This window comes from Pygocentrus nattereri, chromosome 3 (assembly GCF_015220715.1).
Source record: "Pygocentrus nattereri isolate fPygNat1 chromosome 3, fPygNat1.pri, whole genome shotgun sequence".
NCBI lineage: Eukaryota > Metazoa > Chordata > Actinopteri > Characiformes > Serrasalmidae > Pygocentrus > Pygocentrus nattereri.
The window spans coordinates 46,733,785-46,744,668 of NC_051213.1; the positions used below are offsets into that span (position 1 = coordinate 46,733,785).

General features: G+C 44.2%; 1 protein-coding gene across 4 annotated transcripts in view; it reads left to right on the forward strand.

The window, feature by feature from the left end:
• The first annotated feature begins 1,781 nt into the window (after window positions 1-1,781).
• Window positions 1,782-10,884, forward strand: part of gsk3ab (glycogen synthase kinase 3 alpha b) — a 36,748-nt gene continuing 27,645 nt past the window's right edge. For 2 of the 4 annotated variants that reach the window (XM_037537095.1, XM_037537096.1), the window contains exon 1: window positions 1,782-2,158. In XM_037537095.1, the coding sequence (XP_037392992.1) occupies window positions 1,984-2,158 (175 nt within the window). In that variant the 5' untranslated portion in view covers window positions 1,782-1,983. Of the gene's footprint in view, window positions 2,159-5,522; window positions 5,859-10,884 lie in introns of those variants that run through there. The other 2 variants (XM_037537097.1, XM_037537098.1) reach the window with 2 other exon arrangements.

Genomic DNA, 10,884 nt, shown 5'->3' on the forward strand with positions numbered 1-10,884 from the left:
TGAAAGGACATAAACAAAAGAGCATGCCTAAGAAACACTTATTAAACCAAATATTTTGGTGCCGGTGAAGGTAGCATCAGCGCTGCCATGGTGATTGAGCAGCCAGCCAGTGCGGGAATAGCCAGCCAACGTGGGACCCCCTGCACCCACCCACCCCGAATACCAGGCAGTATTTCACACACTGGCCACATTTTTGGTTCTGATTTTGTTCCCAGTGTGTTGAATTCTGCCAGTAATAAACAGTAATTGTACCCTAAAATGTGCAGACGTGTTCTCTCTATAGAGGATTTGTCCACCTACACCAGTCAGGCCCAACATCTTGACCATCTCCTCATTTCTACGCTCACTGTCCACTTTATCAGCTCCACTTACTGTACAGCTGCACTCTGTAGTTCTACAGTTACAGACTGTAGTCCATCTGTTTCTCTGATGCTCTGTTACCCTGTTCTTCAGTGGTCAGGACCCCCATGGACCCACGTATTTACACTTGGATAACTCAACAAAAACATGTAATCTGATCGGGGTGCCAAAACTTTTGCTATCTTATGGAGAAAACCTGTTTAACCTCATTTACAAGCTTCGGACATCTGGTTCCTATCATCGCCACTGTGAACAGTTCTGACTCTGTACAGGGCTTTAGAAGTGGCCTGCCCGCCCTGCTTGAGCCGGGAAGCATCCTGAGAAAATCGGCGCTGACCCATTGTTATCCGGCCATCACCTAAACAACCGGACTCGCAACTGTCCTCACACCATTGTGCTCGTGAATAATTATGCACGTGTGCATTGACCTGCTTGACGGCTTGACCTGGACTTCACTTTTTATTTATTTATTTATTTATTTATTACATTTTACTCAACACTTTGCACCTTATTGTTTGTGAATGTACGTGGTAGAATGCACTTATGGGCGTCTGTGTCACTGCCCTGAAGTGTGTTACTGTACTTGAGTGTGACATTTCTGTTGTCAGCTATGGTGGAGCTGAAGACAGATTCCTTGCATGTGCCAACATGCTCGGCCTACAAAGCCTTAAAGGGAAAATCCACAGATTTTTCGGAATATATCCGTGTTATTCCGTGTTTGAGATGCAAGCAAAGTAATTCAGAGCAGTTTGATGTAAAATAGTTCATTGCAGAGAAACGTATTGACTTCTTCTTCTGATTCCTTCGCAGTGGCGGTGATGGGAACCAGGGGTCGCCATGACTACGACACAAATATAGACATTTTATTTACCATCCAAACCCACCAGTGAACCTACACGAGTCTTCTGAGTTGTTGATGATGGTAAAATAGTGGTACATTTGGGGAGGGGAAAAAAAAAATTGTGTGTATGTGTAATAACTCCCTGTGAGGCGGTTTCCGACGTCTGGTTCCTATCACCACCACTGTGAACCATTCTGACTCTGCAAGTTTCTCTAGAACAGAGCATTCCAGGCCACACCTGTCTGAATGACTTTATTTAAATCTGAGCTACAGGGTGAGTACAAAGTCACAGGACAGGTTTTATTTTATTTTATTTTATTTTTTATTATCGACTTTTATCTCGGGGGTCATCTCAAGTAAATCGTGTGTGCTGAGAAAATCCGCAACAAACACCACCTTCTGCGCCGCATCGTGGAGGCTTGTGACAGCATACACTATTTAATACGACAAAACGGTGTCCTGTGACTTTTGACTCGCCCTGGATTTAATCAGCTGGAACTTTAGGAATATTGGTGGAGTTCCCCTTTAACCGCTCGACTCTGGCTCTGAGTCTGTGGAACTACGTTTCCCAGCAGACCACGCGAGCAGCTCGTCAGGTCCAACAGCACAAGCAGTAGATCTGGGGGGGGAAGAAAAGAGGAGACGTAGCTACGAGCCGCTCAAGCGCTCTTTATGTTCTTTTAAATTCTTCTTTTACGGGTGTTTATCGTTTAAACTGACACGGTGTCTGCCGACACTCTTTTCCCGCGCCCCCCGCCCCTGCACTCTCTCAGAAACCGAAAATGAGCGGCAGCGGGCGGCCCAGGACCAGCTCGTTCGCTGAGCCTCCGGGGGCTCCGGGAGCCGGCGCGGCCGCAGCCGGATCGGCCGTGGCCGGTGGGAGCGCTGCGGGTAAGTCCGGGGCTGCACAGGCCTCCGGCGCTAGCTCGGCCGGCTTCGGGAACCTGAAGCTCAGCAGTAAGTATGGAGTTGGGGTCGAAGAGAAGACATAGACAATGGACTGTGGGGTCGGTTCCGAGAACCAAGGGCCTGACTCGGTTCAGTAGTTCGTTTGAAGTCGGCGCTAACCTACTTTAGGTAGCCGGTTATCCTAGCCTGCTAGCTTGGCTAGGCTAACAGCAGATGAGCTCTGAGCTAGCCTTGTTTTTGTGGACGAGGCTGAAGTTGGTTTCCTCTTCGCCCGCTTGTCGTCCGAATTTCCCCGGTCCCCCTTAAACGGCATAACAGTTACATTAACTGCAGCACCATTTAAGGCGGAACGGGAAAATTCGAGCAACACGCTTGACTCCAGCTTCGTTTTCTGTGAACGAGACGGGTTAGCTTAACTACACTCCTTGAAAAAGACGGTTCTCTAGTGAAGACACTGGTTCTGCCTAGAACCACGAGCATTCAAACCGTTTCAACCTGTGTACACTCTTTAAAAAAATGATGGTTCTTGGCTAAACGGAATGGTTCTGTTTGGAACCATCAGTTCTGTGTAGAACTATTTCATGCTCAAATGGTTCTTTGCATGGTGAACTGGTTCTTCAGATCGTACCAAAAACGGTTCTGCTGTTGTTCTAGGCTTGGCATCGTAACAAAAGAAGAACCCTTTTTGGTGCTGCACAGAGCCATTTTAAAAAAAGGTTCCATACAGCACCTCTGTATTTACTAAAGAACCCTTAAAGAACATTGTGCATCAATCACAGGAACCATTTCACTATGCATAGAACCATTTAATCATGCAAATGGTTCTTTGAGTGTACATGGTTCTATGCAGCACCACTGTTTTTACTAAAGGAACCTTAAAGAACATTGTGCATCAATCACAGGAACCATTTCACTATGCACAGAACCATGTAAGCATGCAAATGGTTCTTTGAGTGTTCATGGTTCTATACAGAACCAATGTCTTTACTAAAGAGCTCTTCAAGAACCGCATGTGTACTGCACAGAGAGCTTTAAGAACATGGGAAGAAGGGCAGACTAGTCCTAATTATACAGAACCTTTTTGAGAGTGGTTCTATGCAGCTCCAGAAAGGGTTCTTCTGCTGTTTCAAGCTTGACATCGCAACAGTAGCAGAGCCTTTTTTTGGTGCTATGCAAATCAATTTCATGCCTAAATTGTTCTTGGCAGGGTGAAATGGTACATGCGATTAATGGAGAACGTGTTGGCACCAGAAAGGAATCTTCTATCATTCCAAGCTTGACAGCATCACATTTTTAAGTGCTATGTAGAACCATTTTCAAGACGGTTGTATTTTGAGCCATATATAACACATTTCCCACCAATCTGAGGAACCATTTCTCCATACTTCACTAAAGAACCCTGGAAGAACCGTCTTTTCAAGAGCATAGCTGTTCCTGGTCCTTGGATAGTCTGGGCCTTCATATCTAATGAGTCTAAGAAGATTTGGTCCACATAATATTCAAAGCTGTTGACAGTTATTCTCAAAGGTAGCTGCGTTGAAATCAGGCGACACCTTAAATCTGGTGATTTGGGATTCTGTTATCAGGACATCTCGGATGAAATTTTCCAAGTAAACCGCCTGTTTTGTACGACGGCATGTTATGGCCTCTGTTAATAAAAATGAAAATAGTAGACTTTGAGAAAAAAATAGATCCGTTTGGAGAATGCCGTCGCTCCGTTTGGAGAATGCCGTCGTTCCTTTTGGAGAGTGGCGTCGTTCCGTTTGGAGAGTGGCGTCGTTCCTTTTGGAGAGTGGCGTCGTTCCTTTTGGAGAATGGCGTCATACTGAGGAAAAAGTCGGAATATTTGGAGGATACAGTGGACTAACTGTAGGGGGGCTTAATAACGTGTTGGGGTCTCGGTTGCTGCACTGGCGCCGGAGCTCCACTCCCTCCGGTCTCTCTCTGGATCATTTTGATCTTCATCCTCACTGTCTGTGAAACCTCATGCCCTCTTTGAATGGGGGGAGATGAAGCCCCCGATAACCATGTAGGCGACCCTGCCTGAGATTCTCCTTCAGCAACACAGACAGACGGTTTCCTCCGAGTCCGTCTGGCTCTTTGTTCTAGATAAACAGTTTCCTGCTCGGCCGTTTCTCATACTAGTACCAGGCTGGTGCTGATGAGCAGGAGAGACGGGGAGGCTGAGTGTTTCTTTATGGGGGAATCGATATGAAAGTGCAGCTCCACCAACTCAACGCCCCTCATTTAACATGAGGAGGCGCTGCTTCCCTTCGCGAAGCCTTTGGCCACAATACTGCGACCTTTCCTGGTATTAATGCCACTTTAATGTCGTCATTCTTCGAATTATTTCTCTCGACTTTTTTCTCGAAGTCTGCTATTTTTTATTTTTATTAACAGTGGCCCTAAAAGGCCATCGTAGTTTTTGTCTCGTTGCAGCAAGCGTGACGTTGTTCTCGTTCACAGTCTGGACTGTGAGTGACGTCTTTCCAGCAGCTGACAGACCCTTTCCTATGCTGTAAATGTCCAGCATTATTCCTCGGTGCTTATTCTTCAGGTCTTTCTCGCAGATGCTCTGGGTTAGAGATTAGTGTGTCTGTCGTGGCCCTGTTGATCAGTGTGTTGGATTCTGGGAGTCAGAAATGAAGGCTTGCTTTCAGTAGATGGGAGTTAGAGGTGTCATGAGCTGCAGGCCACGTTTTGAGTTTCTGGCTAAGCCCTTTAGGAATGTCAAGGCTTTTGAAGAATGCACAGGCTCTATATGGTGTAAAGCGAGGAGAGGGTTGGTTTGTGGTTGGCACTGTGACCATATGTTGTCGTTAACGTGATTGATTACGTTATGATGGTGTGGCCGTGCCCGAAATTGATCACTGGTTGCGTTTTAGGGGGCTATAACGTGAGATTTTCCTAATAGGCCCCGTTCAACACGTGTCTTGGGTCAGGGTATCTCAACCTGTGGGTTGCAGAGCTCCCTGTAGTGGTCCACGGGCCTGAACTATGGAGAGGCAGCATATCTTTGGCTGAGCATCAGCAACGTGAGTGGTTGAAGTCAAATTGATAAACCAATGATTGATAAACCAGTTGTTGATTGTGGTGATGCTAATCCTAAAGACCGGCGAGTGGACTGAGGTTTGGCTATTTCAGATTAATCACAAATAACCTCATAACTAAAGAGAACATGCAGTGTACTGCAGCTCCAAGTCACAGTCCACAGCCACCTTCAACTATATTTAACGTAACCGCAAACTTTAGGACCTCTGCTGGATCCAAAGTGGACGTTGTGATCTTTTTTCAGGCTCTGATTCTCAGATTTTTTTGTTTCAGCACTTAAGAAAAGAAAAGGCTGGTTTTAGTTTTCCTGTGGGCCGCTATTCTCTGTGTTTGTAAACAGGTGGGCCTTGCGGTGGAAAAGGTTGAGAAGCCCTGTCTTAGGTCAACCGATCACGAGTGGACAGCACTGAGTACAAGTCGGAACGGCGGGACACGTTGTGGTCTGATCACTAAAGCCACCTGAGATGGTCAGGGACGCATAACAGTTGTAGTGTGTGTCCTGACACGTCTCCGCCTGCAATGAAGGACCACATAGTCGACAGCGTTATTGCAGCAGAGACGGAGGCACCTGAGTAGCTTCCATCATCGTCTTCTCTCCCGTTTAAGTTGTAACAACCTCTACAACCAACACAGCGAGATGCCCAGTTACAGCTTACATTGGCTGGAGATGCATTCAGAGCACGTGGAAAAGCGATGTGTAAGCAGCTTTACAACTTGCTGTCAACTTGTGGTCAGATCACTTAACAGTAGTTAAGTGTTAAGTAGTAAAGCCCCAAGTAGTTGTTGGTTAATACCAATTAATGCCAACTTTGAACAGGACCTCCGCATCTAAATGGTAACATTGAACTGAAGAGTGATTTTGAGCACACCACCGTTTCCAGTAAAGATCTTGTCATTTTTAGTGAAAACCACTGGTCACTACATCATTTGAATCTTGATCTAAAGTGCATTGTGACCCTCTTGTTACTAAGCAAAAGGCAGGAACCTTAACCAGCCTGGCCCCGTTTTCTATGGGTGTGCTTGTCAGTTGAGCGATCCTTTCCTGTCAGAGTAGTTGTTGGTTATGCAAGCCTCCGACGGATGGGCATTTACTGTCTACTCATCATATTGCACCATATCGATACCTGTGTAGGTGAGGGGTGGGAATAACAAGGCATCTCACGATACCATATTATGATACGTCGCCCACGATGATGGTATCACAATTCTGCGATTCTGTGATGCTCGGTAAATTGCAAGACAGTCCTCTACAACGCATCACGATATCTGTGTAACTTAAGAAAATAAAATGCTCCTAATAGGCAAAAGTCTTTGTTAAAAATGCTGGAAAGAGATCATGTTGTTATATGTACGCATGCACGTTTCCACCTGGGTTAAGCAGGGGTACGCTCTGCGACTTTGACCCCGATTTTAGCCCCGATTCCCCGTATGGCTGAGTCTGTGCTAGTCTTTAGGTTTTTGGGTCAGTCGGAGTCACCGGTTGGAGAGAGAATCGAGACGTGTTAGAGGGGCGCCGCCTCGGATCTTTGGCCCTCCCGGTCGCCTCGCACCAGCCGGAGTTTATCAAACCTGTTTGATTTCTTTTGACCTGACTCTGAGCGAAATCGAGTCGTGTGGAACTGATCAGCAACTCAATCTGAACGGACCAGGAGTAAGAGGCAGTGAAAACTCAGAGCATGAAAGAAGAAAAAGTAAACAAAAAAAGTGGTGAGAAGTCTCTCAAAGCTTTTTAATCAGCTGAGTTTAATAAGGCACGAGCACAACCAAAATGAGCAAGATGTGGTGTGTTTGTACGTTTAAAACAGTAAAAAATACCAAACGGATCACGTTTTTCAAATCCATTAGCCTCTTAAACATGTTTACCTGCGCAAGTGGCAGAGAAAGCAGCAGCGGCGGCTCCACCTCTGTTTATTTGCGTCTCCTAGCAACAGGAGAACGCGAGAGTTTGTGTGAGTTCACGCGAATCATTTAGTGTGTGATCTCCAATATTTCTCAATACACCCAAGGCTTTAGTTTCACTGCATGGTGTGGTACGAGTTCCCAAGCCTGCTGTTTGCTCAGTGCGCAGCATGTTATTTTGAGTGGAACGGCTTTATTTGAAATTGTTGACTGGGTTGTCTGTCAAGGCTGCATTTCGCATAACATCAGTTGTACCGAACATTTTCGTAGAGCGAGCGTCACAAAAGGACAAGATTCCTAAAATCGCTCGGTGTATGTCTGGCTATAGAGGACGTTTAACTACAGCTCAGCCAACCAATCAGAAGACGCCAGCTCCTCGGATGTGATTCCTGCTGTTGCTGAGCTACAGAGAGGGGTGTTGAAAGACCCACGAGGATCAAAACTATGAAACATGCTTTTCTGACTTGGAGCAAAACCTGCTGTTCTCCTCTTCATCTGAAGTCACCAGAGGTGCTATTCCCCTGCATATTACCCGCTCAGCTCAACTCTACTTGCCCATTTTGGTTTTCCGCTATCTGAGCTGGTAAAAAGTATTAAAAACGTGCTCGTACTCGGCCTAAAAAAGATCAAAGCCTCCCTATAGGTAATGCTATATTGCAAGGGGCAGTTCGTAGATCTTCTAATGTGTTGTGATCGGTTGTGTTTTTCACCCACACACTTGCTTTCCACTTGAACCACTTCACACCATAATTGAGGAAGCTGTGGTCAGTTTGTTGTGTTGACATTAAGACTTGGACAGCTCTTTGTATTTGTGGCTAAAAGGTTAGGTGTTTCTCCAGAGCAGTGCTTGCGAGACACTTTGATCAGACCACTAAAGTTATGTGCTCCTAATTGAATAATAAATGTGCAGAGTTCAGATAGCAGTTGGTATTAAGGTTAATGCCAATGGGAAATTTTGGTGTTCTGCTGTATTGGGATGCATTTGAGTTGGGAGGGTTGCTGAGTATTTTTACTCAGTAGCCACATTTACATGCAGCCTAATAATCCATTAATAATCCAATAGGAATAGAATGCATTCATGTAAACACCTCAATCGGAATAGACTAGTCTGATTGAGGCCGTTCGGAATACAGTTTCTTTCTGATTGAATCAGGTGGGTAATCCTTTAAATAATCTGTTAAATAAAAGGATAATATCCATGTAAACGCCTGTATCCGATTACGTGCCCTATCGGAAAGTTTAAGTCCGTTTTGCATGTGCGTCGCATCATAGTGGAAGTTTATCAGTATGGGAAATGTGGGCAGAAATTAATGTACGGCATTTTTTTTTTTGTGAGCATATCAGCAGATATCGATTTATAAATGGGCAAAATGTCGAAATTGGGACTAAATCCAGCTGGATTAGTATTTTAGAAAAATATACTGTTTATTCTTATAGGAGTACAAATTTAGAAAAATCTGCTGTACGATAAATGCGTCAAACGTCAGTTTGAAATATGCGTCAAATCCAAACCTTTTCAGAGAAATGATCTGCTGATGCAGTTATTAGGGTTAAGATTCTTACGGTAATGATTCCGGTGTCAACTTGCAGCCCTAATCGCAATACGCTGTTTTGTGTATATTGCGCAGCCTTAACCCAGAAGTCAGTCGAGCTTTTGGTCACTTTGCGGGCCGGCATTGAGCTGCGGCTCTCGAGATAAAATATGCAGCCGTAGTTATTTATAATGAATCAAATCTGCTTGTACTTGATATCAGTTTATGGCTCTCAGCTTAAGCAGAAAACATATATGGACTGAAGTTACCCAGGTTGTCCAGGTCCAGGAAGCCCTGCGGTTCAGTGTTATTCGACTGGAGGAATGTACGGATCACAGCTGGATTGGTTCTGGCGTCTGTGGAAACTTTCAGTGTGGTATCAAAATTGCGGCCCGTATTTTGATCCACATGTTTCCCGTCGCTCTGTTGAAGGTGTAAATAAGCGAGAGAAATTGCTTTGGCTTTTTGTCTCTGATTTCCTGTTCGTGCAGTCCCAGAGGGTCTACCCAGTGAACGCATTGCACAGGTAAGCCCTGTAGAAGGAGGTTTAGGCTCAGTTCCCAGCTGTGCCATGTGGTGGGATGTCTCTTTGTAGTCGGCGAAAAGCCCGAATAAGGAACTTGGGGTTAAGCCGTTTTTCTTCATGAGGGAAAATGCAAATCTGCACAAAATGCCATCACAGACTGTAGTAAACAAACATGCCAGTGCGTTCTGTCCTGTACGTTCTTCCAGCACACGTCACAGGGTGGTTTGATGTGTCGTGAACCGATGATTGCTCTGATGGAATTGATCAACTGCCCCAGGTCTTCTTTATGATAAGGCCCGAAAACATACTACCCTAATAACAGCGCTCATTAAACACACTGCAAACTCGTGCATTGCTGTGGCGGTTAAAACGCTCTGAAGGGGGAGATGGAGGGCAATTGGAGAGGCACCTACTGTTAGTCCAGTAGCTTCAACAGCTAAACGTGGACAGTAGAGGAGTTGCTTTAGCCCGTCTCTTGAAATGGAAATGCGATAAATACGATACTTCAATGCTTTTGTAAGCCATGTTTGCGTGAGACTCGGCTGTTCATTTGCTATGGCACTTGGACAGGCTTGGCCGTTGTTATAGCGCCCCTTGCTGTTTGCAGCTCGCACTTGCGTCGTGATAGTTTTCAGCGCAACTACGCACAGAACCCCCGTCTGTGCAGCTCAAAGCCTCTGCGTCCTTGTGTGAATTGTTTGTTTATAAGCTTCCTGTTCTTTAGTGTTTAGGTGGCCAACGTTTTATCGTTGTTGTGGTCAGTTTTGTTACTGTGACGTGCTTTTCTGAGTGTATCCTGGATACTTAAAGAGAACTGACCAAATGCGTTTTCCCTTATAAGGAGAGCATAAGAAGTCCTACAGCACAGTATATATGAAATGCATTGCGTCTATGTTTCAAAGTATGTCCTGAAATATTATGATATTTATTGATTTTTGATTATTATAAGTCTTTTATTATATTTGTATTTTCTTATATATATATATATATATATATATATATATATATATATATATATATATATATATATATATATATATATATATATATATTAATGTAATTATTATATTAGTCTTTTATATTAATGGATAGTTTTAACTGTCCTGTTATGTTTGAGGTGCTACCGGCTGCTAAACTTCAGATCAGTGAACTCTCCTTCCGTCCGTCGATTCATCCATCCAGTCTATTGTAGCCGTGTAGCCAGCCGCTGGCACAGGGAAGTTTGTTGAAATTCTCAGGAAATTAACTGTACGCTGCATGTGCAGCTGATGGAGATCAGATATCTAGTTCTGTTTCTATGGGGAGTTCAGGGAAGTTGCAGTTTATACATTTTCTTTCTAGAGGAAATGAGACAAATACAGCACTGTGTGAACGTTTTGGGCATCTAAGCCAATTTTAACCAGTTGACCTCAGCAGTGAGTTTATCACAATATACATTAGAATAAAGTCGTATTCATAATTCAGATAAACAGGAAAACAATAAACAGTAATGAGAATTTCTCAGGTCCATATTTTTCCTTGACACCTTCACAGCCGCCACAGAGACTCGTTAATATCATCAATGACATCATGAGCTCAATTTACTGAGCACTGATTGGTCAAACCAGGAGCTGCTTTTTAACTACATATAATACTGGGACTTCCTCGAGGAGCGGCTTGGAGATGAGTAAACACACACAATAACATCCAGAAAATGGTGTGTGTGTGTATATATATATATATATATATATATATATATATATATATATATATATATATATATATAT